At 38.7% G+C, this 15,004-nt stretch overlaps 1 protein-coding gene across 1 annotated transcript in view; it reads right to left on the bottom strand.

Moving 5' to 3' along the window:
* TAC3 (tachykinin precursor 3) overlaps positions 1-13,526 on the bottom strand; it is a 29,831-nt gene extending 16,305 nt beyond the window's left edge. The window contains exon 1 of the mRNA XM_070736021.1: positions 13,430-13,526. Coding sequence (XP_070592122.1) covers positions 13,430-13,477 — 48 coding nt within the window. The 5' untranslated portion in view covers positions 13,478-13,526. The remainder of the gene's footprint in view (positions 1-13,429) is intronic.
* Positions 13,527-15,004: the final 1,478 nt, after the last annotated feature.

Below are 15,004 nucleotides of genomic sequence, written 5' to 3'. Positions count from 1 at the left end.
TTGTGCACTTCTGCAGTAACTTGTAAACTCCTACACTATTTGTCTTCATGGCCTTATCCATCTGAGCTGGCAATAGATTTTGTGGTGCTCTGTGAATCATTGGTTGTTCTAGATTATGTCCATTTATATAACTTCCTTCATGATCATTAACCATGTTTACTGTATATTGCTTTGCCAGAACTCTTTCTTTTGATAACACACATTGGGGAGATTTACGTCTGCATTAATTAGGCTTTTCACCAGCTGTGTTCTTTCACTATCCCTAACTGGATTGTTATGTCCAATATTCTCCACTTGTGATGTACTTGTGGAATCTCAGCTCTATGTATTTACAATGTTAATTAATTCTGGTTGTTTATTAAAAGAGGACGATTCAATGGAATCAATGTGTATTACGTTTATTAAAGTCTAGGTTTACTGTCTGTGTCTAATTGGATGAGGCTTACCTTACCTGTCCCTACAACTCTGTATTCTATTCGATTTGTAAGGTCTGCTTCTTTTGATTTTCTTCGTATGTGTACTTTTTGAATTAGAGACTTTTCTGGTTATTTTCCATTTTTGTATTCAGTTTCCATGATCTACGGCAACATGTTGAGCTTGAATTTGTTGACTTGCACAACTCCAGATTCTTGTTTAATTTTTTTGACTTCACTTAACTCTTTGTTTTTTGTTTTCCAGTTATTATTTCTATCTCGTCTCTTTCAACTCAAATATCATTATCATGTTCTTTGACCAGCATTTACAATAATAATTAAAAATTAAAAAAATTAAAATCGCAGTAAAAAAGGAACGGTTTAATACAGTGGTGGGCTGCTCCTGGTTAGGCCTGGTTCTAAAAACTGGTAGCACTGGTGATGGGAGGCTCCGCCCATCCGCCCAGGACACTTCTGCACATGCGTAGAAGCATCACGCAAGCGTGCACACAAACTGATAGTAAAGGGTTTTAGACCCCACTACTGGTTTAATACAATAATTAGTTGTTAGGGGAGGGAAAAATATGAGACGATAAAACAGCATGTCTAATTAAATTTCTTTGCACGGCTGTGCGATTTGGTTAAAAAAATTGGCCACTTGATATGTTAAGTGTAGGGTTAGTTACCCTTAAAAGCCAATGAACATAAACTTCATCTGCATGGCCCTTGTTATTTAGAAATGATCAGTGCAATCAAAGCACATCTTGAGGCATTGTAGAAGAGGCACCAAATGAGGACAGGGGCGAGAATATTTATCTCCTTAGAACCACGGGGGCAAAATATCTGTGAATAAAGGGTCCTTGTAAAATCTTCCTTCTAGTAGGGCTGATGGGAGAGTATTAAATGGACTCTCTCTTTTACTATTGGTTTGGCCTTCTCCAAGGTTAATTGCCCTAAATAGTCAAGACAGTGGCCAAGACTGCAGATTTTTTCGCTAGGAAGGAATGGTACCAATGGAATTGGTAATTGTTTAACAGCAGCAAAAGCATCAGGCCTATATGCTCAAACATGATTCTAAGGCCTGAGTTTTGGATCCTACTCCAGGCCTCAGCCTTAATACTAGGACATTGGCTTCAAACCTCAGTATTGCATTGTGGGTGCATTTTGGGGTGTCACAGTCCTGAGAAAATTTGATTGAATTACTTCCTAAACCTTTCGCAAATTACTCAAGACCCACCTATATCACCAGGCATGGGGGAACTAAGGCACCTCCCCCAGGCTTTTATATTTTATGTTTGGTATATATGTGTTGTATGGTTTTAATTGTTGGGGTTTTACATATCTTTCTTTTAATATTAGATTTGTTTCACTGTTATATTGTTTTTATTATTGTTGTGAGCCGCCCCGAGTCTTCGGAGAGGGGCGGCATACAAATCTAATAAATTATTATTATTATTATTATTATTATTATTATTATTATTATTATTAATGTATGACCCAATTTGTACGCCATATAACAATTGGGCAACTGTTTTTGCTGTAAGGAGTTTAACTGCTGCAGGGATATAGTTTGGCCCCTGTTGCCTATGAAATTTAATTATTGCTTGTGAACTCTTCTGGGCAATAGAAGAGACACAATTTACCTGGGCTGTTAATGTTCTCAAGACCTGAAATTCTATGCCCACGTACTTAAAACCTTTGACCTGTTCCAGTGCATGGGAATCAATTGTCCACTTGTGCTTTTGTTTTTTGTTAGAAAAGACTAGAACTTTAGATTTGTCATCATTGATTGTTAATTGTTCATTACAGTAGAATGCCAGGGTTCTCAATGCCTGTTTCATGCCCACAAAAGACAAGGAGAAGAGAACTGTATCATCAGCATAGTGATAAATTGAGTCTACGGAGAGGGGCGGCATACAAATCCAATAAATAAATAAATAAAATGTCTGTTGCCTAGTTTTGGACTGTGGATGCCCACTCTGTGGATGCCCACTCTAAGTGTGGTTGTATCGTATAATTTGGAGTCTTTTACTGATGGAGGATCTGAGCCACAGTGGTACAGTGGTTAGAATGCAGTACTGCAGGCTACTTCTGCTGACTGCTGGCCGCCTGCAATATGGCAGTTCAAATCCCACTAGGCACAAAATTGACTCAGCCTTCCATCCTTCTAAGGTTGGTAAAACGAGAACCCAGATTGTTGGGGGCAATTTTCTGACTCTGTAAACCACTTAGCAAGGTCTGTAAAGCACTGTAAAGCAGTAAATAAGTCTAAGTGCTATTGCTGTCGGCTCAGGATATCCCAAAGCCTTACTCTTGAGATGTTGTCAAAAGCTACCTTGACATCAATAAAGGCTGCATATAGGTTCAGGTTGAAGTATTTGGAACAACAGGGAACCTATGTAAGGCTGTTATTTGCGGATTATAGCTTTGCCTTTAACACCATTCTATCTGGAAGGGAAGTGGCCAATGCCGTGGCATTATGGAGTTCCCTGCTCTCCGCTGGGAAATCCTGATATCCACACTGCCAGAAGGCCTGATTCAGTCAGAACCGGGTCAGAACCACCCTGTAGGAAAAGAGAGGGGCCTGCTGGTAAGTTGGTAGGGGGTGGCAACACCCCCCCCCCAGGAGCTGGCTTAATCCTCTCGGCCTGCAGTGAATGGAAGATGATGTTAAGTGTCATCCCAGCTGTGGCGGCCGCAAATAGCAGGATTAAATTTGAAAGACTGGAGTCAATTGGGAAGAGAAATTTAAAACTAGGTGCTGGAGAGTGTGAAGATAACAGAAGCTAGCGAGTGATACAACCAAAAGAAAACATTAGAAGAATTATTTTAATATTTAAAGGGGAACAAAAGGACCAGAAATTAAGGAGCGGCTGTTTAGGAAATGGAGACCATAGAGTAAATAATTTAAATGGAAATGGAATTAAAGCCCAAGGATTGAAGATTTGGAACTTTGTTTTAAAAGACTTGGTGTAGGTATGAGAAATTGAGAAGATAATATCTTGATAATATTTTGAAAAGCAGAATTGATTCAAAAATGGAAGATATGGAATAGATGAGGCAGAGCTAGGAGATTGGAACAAAGAATGCCATCTGTTGGTTGGAGGAATTACTGTAATGGTGGAATAGTACTTTTAATATTTAGGCAGCTGCTGACCTTGAACAGGAAAACTTTTTTGAAAGCTGAGAAAACTTAAAACAGTGTGCAGCTTGTTATTGGATGAAAGATAATACTTGCACTGACTTGGATAAGAATGAATTTGACTACATTTTAATTACAAAGTAACAGAAGGATTTTCAATAACCAAAATGGAAAGTTAAAGGCTGTAATTGGTGAATTTTAAACGAATAGGAGACAATTAAAAAAGGCTGTGGAAATACATTTTGTTAGCAGATGGATGGATTGTGGAAATGGATTAAGGAAGGAGAGGAAGCAATACGGCTTAAAATTAAGAAGCATGAGAAACAATAACTATGTCCAATTTGGGTATAAATCAGAAGATTTGTTTGTGGATAAAGGATTTTTGACAGATAGGCCACAGTCAGTAAGGATGGGATCTCATCATTCTTCCATTCTGATATTAAGTACAGGAGCCCCCAGGGTTGCACCCCATTTATTAAATTTGCAGACAATATGACAGTGGTGGGACTCATTAATAAGAACAATGAGTCTGCTTATAGAAAGGAAGTAAAAGGGCTGACATTTTGGTGTAAAGAAAATAATCTTACTCTTAATACCCCAAAAGACTACAGAACTGATAATTGACTTCAGGTGAAAGAGAGATGTACTTTTATCATTGCACATAAATGGTGAGGAGGTGGAGAGAGTTGGTAGTTTTAAATTTCTGAGTATTTATATCTCAGATGACCTCTCATGGACTATGAATGTTAACATGTTTATGAAGAAGGTACAGAAGAGGCTATACTTCCTGAGAATGCTCAGGAAGATAAATCTATCTTAGCATCTACTGCTGTCCTACTATTGCAGTACCATTGAGAGTGTCCTGACATACAGCATTCTTGCATTTTTTGGGAGCAGCTCTGCAGCAGACAAAAAAGCTCTACAGAGAATCATTAAAACTTTCCAGAATATCATTGGGTTCAACCTATCAGCCCTGGACAATATTTTCGCATCTGGCTGTTCTAGGAAGTTTATTTATTTATTTTTATTTATTTATCTTATTTGTCAAATGTGTATAGGAAAGTAGTAGTTTGTATAAACATAAGTTAAAAAAAAGCAACAATAGGCACAGTGCCCATGTGGTTTATTTATGAAAATAGAAATGCCAATACAGGAATCCACCAACTTGAATTGAATTTTATTAGCACAGGGGTGATAACTCCCAGGAGCTTTACCTTAGTTAAGCTGTTTGATGGTGCCATATTTTTTTACTTTGTTGCATGTGATTGGAGGACACCCCAGTAATGAGGATGGTGATATATCCATCATGTAGGTGTTAGCACGCAGGTTGCAATAAAGGGCTTGGGAGTGTTGTACCTACATACGTGAGGTGGTTACTACAATGGAGTTGTGGGTTGTTGTTGTTGGAACAGTTTATTATAGTATTTCAGATTAGGGAGAGGTTTTTTGTGACACTTGTGGCTTCAATTAACTGAGATCATTTTTTATGTTGATCATTTGGGGTTTCTTTTTCTTAGCAGGGCCTTATATTTTCCTTTCTCCTTTAGAATTTAAGTGGAATCTGGTGAGTTGACTTTGAGCAGGGTAGTGTAAGAGCTGGGTACTGCTACTTTGGTAGTAATACAGAATTGATCAAACTATTTCTTAGAGTGTTGATCCTTCCTGATTGGATGGTCTTTTGCCTTTATTATAAAAGATTGAAGCTTAACTGTGAGATATACATTAAGTATTCTACTATCGGACAAGTTCATTGGGTCGGGGTATGCCCTTAAGTTGCAGAGGGTTGAAGAATACATGGTTCCTTCCTCTAACTGAAACCATTGGGTTATCATATCTCTATGGTTAACCTTAACTTTAACCTATCTTAAAGAATTTCCAATTGTTAAGCCTGGAGTTGGAGGGTTGTCCTCAGCCTCCATATCTCCCAACATAGTCCAGTTCCTCTTTAAGGGAGTATCATTTGTTGTCAGCATGTAAAATTGTTGATTCATGAGGGCAAATTCATATATAGGTCTTATACAGCATATAGTTTACTCCAGTTCAAACAGCAAAGCTATAAGCATACAGTGAGGCCCTAATGACAGTCATGAAATGACTTCATTATAGAGCCTTCATTTGGAGGAATTGAACCACTGTCTAAAGAAGAGTTAAGTGAGGGTCTTACTGAAGAGGGTTAAAAAAAATCTGTGGTCTTGGTTTGGCTTCCTCCTTCTTTATAACCTTCTCCCACTCCAGTCTATGGCTCTAGTTCAGTGCTTCTCAATTATTTTCTATTATGCCCCCCCCCTAAATATTTTGCATCTCCCCCAAACTCTCCATTGGGATGATTTTTTGCAATATTCAGCATGTTTTCGCTGAAAAAACTCAAGCGGCTTATCAGTGTGATTGGGGTGTAATATGTTTAAAAGTGACACATTAATTTATTTGGCTTCATGCTGTCCGTTAACAACATTTTTGGACACAGTCAATATGCTGGTCTTTCCTCGTCTCCAACTATAGTCACAGTGAAGCCATGCACTACATATGCTTCGTCATATTTCCTTGTCTTAGCTTTCAGGAGACTTATGCTCGTCTCATTATCTCCATCTCTCTCCTCCTTTCTTTTCATCCCTATTAAATATTTTTCCATGGTGTCTCTTAAGGGTTTGTTATCTACACTTCATATCTCCTGCTCTGTGCTGTATGCTATTGTTTGGTGCAAAATAAAAAAAACCCTACTCCCTGTGGCAGCACATTTCCCAGGGTCACGTGCCCCTCCCCATGGCCTAGCTCCGTGTCCCCCCTGGGGGGGAGCACCCCATTATTTGAGAAGCACTGCTTTAGTTGATTATAGCTCTTACGAGGACCATTTTAATATTTTAAACAATAATTAGAGCCCTCAATCATTTTTCCATTCTCTTGCAGTATTTATTTATTTATTTATTTATCTATCTATCTATCTATCTATCTATCTATCTATCTATCTATCTATTTATTTATTTATTTTTGTATGCCGCCCCTCTCCGCAGACTCGTAAGTACCCTCAACCCTAGAAACTGGCTGCCCATATTATAGTCGAAACACCTAAAGTAACTTTTGTGAGATAAAATGCTTGGAATTCTACCTTTAGTTCACCTTTTTGGTTATTGGCATACACTGCTTAGCTTGTCACAATCAAATCACAGTTGATATTAATATCTGTGGTACTCCAATATTACGTGTGTAAATAAAAAATCCTACCTATAATGTTACACATTATAAAATGTGTAACATTTTAAATTTTCAGATTTTGTGCAGCCTCCTGTATGAAAGTTCTCTTTCTTTGTTATGTCTGACGATGGGCATTTATGTCTTATATCTAAAGCTTGCCATAATGATTTCCAAAACTGGGGACATATGGAAAAATGATGTAAGCAATGTCTTGTAAACTTCTTTCCCAAACAACAAAACTTACAAGACAATTGATGGGCTCACTTAGTGACTTTTAAGCTGTAGATGAAGAACTTATTCACTTTAGCTACAATTCTGTTCAATGGGCTTTAAGCAGCTAACTATTTACACGTCTGCAATCTTTCTGTTTTAATTTATTGTACACTGATAAAATTCCTATTGTATTTTTAATAAATAATAAAGTCGCTGGTTGCTCAAAACTGATAATCAGGTCTGCTACGTGATTCCTTTCCATTTAATCATAATCTTCTTAGCTTAACCGTTTTTTACCTTTGCTTCTTTTGTACTCATTTTTATTACCGTGAATTTTAACGTACACTAATTAAATTTTATGTTCAGCTGTGGAATATTTTAAACTAATGGAGTAATCTTCAGTACACAATTTTAATCATTATAAACTTTATACCCTAGATTTATAATCAAGATTACTGCTATTTTATATTCATAGAAACAAAACCTTTTTCTATTGCTTTTGATACACTGATGTTATGTTCATTCATTGGTATAGATGTGTCTTTAATAATCTCTTGAATGTAATCCAAATATCCTTATGATTCAGATACATTTCAGTGTTTTTTTTCTGTTTTGATAAATGAATGCAATAAATACATTCAAACAAATTACATATGTTTGGTGGAGGCTCCTAAGAAGTTAATAGTTTTTCATGATAAGCTTTAGGAGAGTAGGGAATAAATACAAGCCAAACTTTTCACACAGAGTATCACCAACTTTCCTATATGGAAAGTATGGATTCTATGAATGCATACTTTAGGTTCATCTGATGCATTATGCAGAGAAAGTATCTGTCCTTCTTTTGGGCCTTTTAATTTCTTGTACATACGTTTTTCTGTTCACTGCAAAGTTTTAAACCCTATCTCTTTTAACTGCATGGTTAGCTTTTTAAACTTGTTTTAAATGTGTCTTGGATGTTTGCATTAAATCTTCAGTTTTCAAATTGCATTTAAATTTCTTCGAAGTTTTCATCCCTTTCATAGATTTTTACATATGAATAGTAAGTACTTTTGAATTCTAACAAAAGGGAAGCTCGTAGGCTGGGTGAATAAACTAAGGATAAAAATTTATAACCCCCAATTTTAAAATAATGTATGTGTGACTTTTCTTAACATGTACGTAAACTTTATATCTGTGTGATTTGTACAATATACATAAAAATAATATAATAGCAAAGCCCCATAAACCTCTTATATTTAAGCAAAACACCTGCATTTTAATTTCAGTTCTGTAATTCTGTGAATAGTACATTTAGACAGACACACATTTGCTTATATTAAGATTATAATGCTATATGAAACAAATGTGCTATTAGATTTTTCATTCATCTACTTTTCCACACCTAAGTTTTGCTTGCTCATATTTGCTTTGCAACATTTAATGCACCTCAGTCATACATTCACTCAAAACCTAATCAGACATCCACCACCATTCATGCATAACTTAAATAGCTTAAATATATGTAGCAATCTTTGAGTCGTCACCAGTCTTTATTCCCGCCTATCAAATGGTTTCTTCAGATGAGAAATCCAAGTAGCCAGCAGGATCAGATTAGCAATGAAATAAGACTACTACTCTTTTTGCGGAGAAAACATGTCTAAATCTTAAATGGGGTGAGGAAGGGACAGGCCAGGAAGAGACAAGCACATCAGTGCTCACTGCCAGTCTGTGTGAGTGTTTGTCTCTTGTGCTAACAAGCAGACTAACAATTGCTCCCAACCTTAATCTGGCCCAAAGTATCAGACTCAATATGCCATTATTTGGCATTATATGACATTTTAGATCTGTAATAGTTATTTCAGTTCATTTGGTACAGTCCCAGCCAGGACAAGAGAAAAAATGATTAAACGCTTAACAGGTTATTATTCTGACATTGCTTCAGCACTTTCAAGCAAAGGAGAATCTACCACCTTTGGAGGCAGTTATAGCATATATTGTTAAGCAATTTCTCCACATATTCAACAAAGTTTCTATATTTCAATCCTGCAATGTCTTATGCATTATAGCTATCTAAATATACTGCTCAAAAATAAATAAATAAAGGGAACACTCAACTAACACATCCTAGATTTGAATGAATGAAACATTCTCATTGAATACTTTGTTCTGTACAAAGTTGAATGTGCACAACAGTATGTTAAACTGATTGTCAATCAGTGTTGCTTCCTAAGTGGACAGTGTGATTTCACAGAAGTTTGATTTACTTGGAGTTATATTGTGTTATTTAAGTGTTCTCTTTATTTTTTGAGCAGTGTCGTTAAATGACATTACCATACCACAATTCCATGTCTCTCTTCCGCTGAGGGGTGTGTGTGTGTGTGTGTGTGTGTGTGTGTTTGTGTGGATAGATAGATAGATAGGTAGGTATAGATAGATAATTAGATAGATAGATAGATAGATAGATAGATAGATAGATAGATAGATAGGGATGGATGGATGGATGGATGGATGGATGGATGGATGGATGGATGGATGGATGGATGGATGGATAAATCTCTCTCTCTCTATTTATCTCTCTACCTACCCACTTACCTACCTACCTATCTGTATCTATATCTACCTACCTACCTGCCTATCTATCTATCTATCTATCTATCAGCAGATTTATATCTTCTAAATTACACAATTCAAAACAATCATTTCACCCTTTCATTCTCTATTTGCTATTCACCTGTTTAGATATCCATTTACACTGTTGGTCCTGCATTTATGAATGCTGCCCTTAATTGCATATTAGCATGCTTATATACTTTTAGTCATTAAAGACATAAGAACAAATAGACTGAATTGGGGGCTTTTCTCATTTCTCATTTCTCATTTTCTCAATTGGATGCCCCCAATGTTAAGTTTACAATTAACTAGGCAAGAGACAGCACCTGTACTCCCCTCCCTTCGTTATTCCCTTGCAGTTGATATTTAGCCCCCAGAACCCACGGGCAATATTGAATTTTCCTGAATTTATCCAATCCCTTTTTTAAGGCATCCAAGTTAGACGCCGCGTAACAAACTCCTTAGGTTATTTACGGCGGGTGAAGAAGCGCTTTCTTTAAGTCTATTCAAAACCGCCTCCCTTACCCCGCTCTACCCCTTCCTTCGCTTCTCTTTAGTCCCGGTGACGGATAAACAAAAATACCCCCGTAGAAACTCTTCTCAAAGACCTCCGAGAGATCGGAAAGACAGGAAGAGTGCCAACCGGGCAAAAAAGACCAACCACCACCCTCAATAAAGTTAGACGAAACTTTCGCAGAATCCCTCCGGCTTCCCCAGCCTCGCCCCAAACCGCTAGCTTTTCCCATCAAAATCCTACCCGGCCACCTGACGAAGAAAGGAGGGCAAAGCGCGCTAGCGGCGTCTGAGGCGAGAGCTGCTCGGTCGAGAAGGGTAGAGAAAAGGGCTCTTTCCGCAGCTTCTGGCTTCCGGGCGAAGAGTTTGGCGCCCTTCTCTCGCCCAGCAGCCACCAGACCGGAGGCAAAGCCTGAAGAGTTCCTCGCCGCCCGTTCCCGCCACTTTAATAAAGAGCGGGCTGAGGTGGATTGGAGAGCGCCGAGAGGGGGTGGAGGAGAAAAGGGAGGAAGGAGGACCCACGGAAGGCAGCCTCTTCCCGAGCCGCACGCCCACCCGCCCCCGCCGCTGCACAAGTTTCTCCACAGGTTCGCACGCACCTATTTTTGATAACGCGCATCAAATCTGGTAGAGGTCATCATACCTGTCAGAGAAGATGCACGCAGGCATATATATATATCCCACCTGTCGCACTGTGTTGCCTCCATAATCCCTTCGCCAGTCTCGGCTATAGCTAAGGTGACCAATTTTTTTACAGTGGAAAGGAGGACGAAAAGGTTTAAGAAAAAAGTACAACGTAAATAAATGAAGCCTTTTATCAATTCAAACAAAAATACACTAATTATGCTTACATCCCTTTTAATTATTTAATTAAGAAAGTATTTTTCAATTGAATGAATATTTTGGTCAATATAATAATAATGATAATAATAATAATAATAATAATACAGTGGTACCTCGAGATACGAGTTTAATTCGTTCCGGACCTGGGCTCTTAAGTCGAGCAGCTCTTATCTCGAACGACTTTTCCCCATAGGAATTAATGTAAATAATTTTAATTGGTTCCAGCCCTCAAAAAACTCACAAAGTTAGTCTAAATTATGCAGAAAGACATGTTTTTAATGAAGAAATGTACATGTACATATAAATGAATAATGAAGTTTCTTTCACTTAACTTGTAAACTTTCTTAAACTTTTAAATTTACATATGTTCAACTTCTCTGCCACCCAATCCTGTAGGACAGAGGTCCCCAACCCTTTTTGCACCAGGGACCGGCTTTAAGCGATCAAGAGAGGAATGGGTGAATGAATGGACGGAGGGTGGGAAGGAAGGAAGGAAAGAGGGAAGGGACAGGAACAGAGGAAGGAAGCAAGGAAACTTATGAAAGGGGAGAGTAAGAGAGGAATGAGTGGAGGGAGGGAGGGAGGGAAGAAGGTGGGAAGGAGAAAGAAAAGAAGAAATAGAGGAAGGGAAGGTAAAAGAGAGAAAGAAAAAGAGCAAGAAAGAAAGAAAGAAAGAAAGAAAGGGGAAAGGACAGGAACAGAGGAAGGAAGCAAGGAAACTTATGAAAGGGGAGAGTAAGAGAGGAATGAGTGAAGGGAGGGAGGGAGGGAAGAAGGTGGGAAGGAGAAAGAAAAGAAGAAATAGAGGAAGGGAAGGTAAAAGAGAGAAAGAAAAAGAGCAAGAAAGAAAGCTGCAAGCACCCCCCCGAGCCCCCCAGGCCGGCTGCAACCTTTTAAAACACGCGCGCCGCTTCGCAGCTGTCTCCTGAAGCCGAACGCGGAAGTTAGCGTTTGGCTTCAGGAGACAGCTCCTTGGCGCTTGTATCTCGAATTTGGGCTTGTAAGTAGAACAAAAATATCTCTCCCCTCCCAGCTCTTATCTCGAGTTGCTCTTAAGTAGAGCAGCTCTTATGTCGGGGTTCCACTGTAATAATAATAATAATAATAATAATAATAATAATAATAATAATAATAATAATAATAATAATAATAATAACAATAACAATAATAATAATAATAATTTATTAGATTTGTATGCCGCCCCTTTCCGAGGACTCGTTTTCTAACAATATGTTGGAAATTTAGGAGTGAGAAATATACTTCATATTGAATTTTACGTTAAGTGCTACAGCTATAATATTCACTGAGAAAGAAATAATTTTGCATTTCCGTTTGAAGTAAACACGAAGTATAATATAGAGGCAATGGTGGGAGACATGTGCGAGACACGTGAAGTTCTGTGCCCTGTGCATGCGTTTCATAATCATGTCTTTCTGAACTGTACCGTCACATGACGCATAACAGTTCGCCGAGGCATCTCTGAATACAGATATTAGCAGATTAGTTTTAAAATATCAAAAAAGAGGACAAGTAGAAGGACACTTTTCAAGGAAGGACAGAACCTACAAAAGAAGGACTGTCCTCCCTAAAGGAGGATGATTGGTCACCTTACTATAGCCCAGTGATGGTGAACTTTTTTTTCCTCGGGTGCCAAAAGAGCATGGGTGTGTGCTGTTGCACATGTGTGAATGCCCAAACCCATAATTCAATGCCTGGGGAGGGCAAAAGCATCTTCCCCTGCCCTCCGGAGGCTCTCTGGGGGCTGGAAACGGCCTGTTTCCTAACTTCTGGTGGGTCCAGTAGGCTCGTGTTTCACCCTCTCCAGCCTCCAAAGGCTTCCATGGAGCCAGGGGAGGATAAAAACACCCTCCCCCATTCCCCCGGAGGCTCTCTGGAAGCCAAAAACTCCCTCCCAGAGTCTTTGTGTGAGCCAAAAATCAGCTGGCCGGCACACACATGCACGTTGGAGCTGAGCTACGGCAACAGCTCACGTGGCAGCTGATATGGCTCCGTGTGCCACCTATGGCACCCATGCCATAGGTTCACCATCACTGCTATAGCACATCCGTTGGCAGGAGGTCTCTGCTCTTGCAGAAAATGGCCATGTAGCCCTTCACCTGTCATGTCTTACTTGCTTAATCCACCTAGATTTCAAATATATTTAGATCTACATGCACACAGATAGTTTTGGAGTCCATATCTATCACCGCAGGTTTTTTGTCATGGCCCATATCCAGAATGTCAATAATACACAGCAGTGGCAGAATACCCCCTCCATAAAAAAAATATTTACTTATTTATTTTATTTTATTTTATTTTATTTATATGCCGCCCAACTCCCGAAGGACTCTGGCGGCTTACAACAAGGAATAAATTGTCTGAAGGCTCTCTTGAGCTAAGTTGCCTTTGGATGCACAAGCTAGCAGAAAGTATTATAAAACACTGACCTACTGTACCTACAACATTAGCTTTAAAATATCTCTCCCCTGTGGGTCTAATTTTCAATGATTAAGACAGCTGAACTTACAGTGAAGTACTGCTGTGATCGCCAAAAGATGAACTCAGTCCCGTCCATATGATGCCTAAACAATTCAAAATAATTTTATAATATACGAGATATGGAATCAGCAATATTTGTGTTCTGGTTTTCTTTACTGTATTGAAGTGATGTTTAAACAATAAAATGGATCCTTTTGTAGTTTTTGTACAATAGACGATTGTATTGGTAGGGACTACACATGTAGAATATAAAAGTCTTAGCCCTGCCTTATGATTGGAAAAGTAAAATTAATCTTTTCCTGTTGGCTCTAACTCCATCTGACCAGCATGATACTGTTAATCTGTCACAATAGCAAGTTCTGTTATCAATTTATTGGCTTCCAAGAAGCAGATGAAAGCACAACTTCTACTTTCAAAGAGTTCTAGAATTGTATTCCCTTGCATTTTCCTTCTGCTTTATCTGTATGCTTTATCAGTCTGAGGTTACAAAAATTGGGATGGCAATACAGACGAAGTCACTTTTCACCAAGCTTATCTACTCTCAATGCAGTATGGACCTGAATCTTGATCAGACAAGTGGGGAAGTCTGTTACATCAGTGTTTCCCAACCTTGGGAACTTGAAGATATTTGGACTTCAACTCCCAGAATTCCCCAGCCACATTCACTGGCTGGGGAATTCTGGGAGTTGAAATCCAAATATCTTCAAGTTGCCAAGATGGGAAACACTGTGTTACATCAATTATTAAAGAATGATATGATAACACTTATATGGGGAAATATACAAATCCAGTTGTTGTGCATTTCTTTTATTAGATTAAGACGGTGAAGATTGCTGAATTACAATTAAACGTTTGGAAATGCTTGCACAGTTTCATGCTCAATAGCCATGCATTGTTTCCCTGTCCATCACATTTTCAGGTTTTATACTGTACAGTGGTGAGATGCTACCGGTTTGCCCCAGTTCAGGCGAACCGGTAACGGCGGCTGGAGGCTCCGACCACCTGCCCAGATGTAATCATGGACGTTCTTCACATCTCCGAACCAATAGCAAAGGTAAGTGAAACCCATTACTGCTGTACCTGTTTATTATTTATTTATTTATTATTTATTTATTAATCAGATTTGTATGCCACCCCTCTCCATAGACTCGGGGCGGCTAACAACAATAATAATACAATGTAAACAAATCTAATATTTAAGTTAATTTAAAAAACCCCAATTTAAGAAACCAATCATACATACTGACATACCAAGCATAAATTTTATAAGCCTAGGGGAAAGGGAAAGTCTCAATTCCCCCATGCCTGATGACAGAGGTGGGTTTTAAGGAGCTTACAAAAGGCAAGGAGGGTGGGGGCAACTCTGATATCTGGGGGGAGTTGGTTCCAAAGGGTTGGGGCCACCACAGAGAAGGCTCTTCCCCTGGGTCCCACCAAACGACATTGTTTAGTTGATGGGACCCGGAGAAGGCCAACTCTGTGAGACCTTACTCTGATAGAGTCTCTGTGTGTCTCATTCAATTACATATTTTTTCCGGTATCTTGCGTATACTTACTTATGCTTTCACTATTATATGCCAGTCATGCAGAAAAATTAGTATCC

This window comes from Erythrolamprus reginae, chromosome 2 (genome assembly GCF_031021105.1).
Source record: "Erythrolamprus reginae isolate rEryReg1 chromosome 2, rEryReg1.hap1, whole genome shotgun sequence".
Taxonomy (NCBI): Eukaryota; Metazoa; Chordata; class Lepidosauria; order Squamata; family Dipsadidae; genus Erythrolamprus; species Erythrolamprus reginae.
This window is presented reverse-complemented; position numbering and strand designations above follow the sequence as displayed.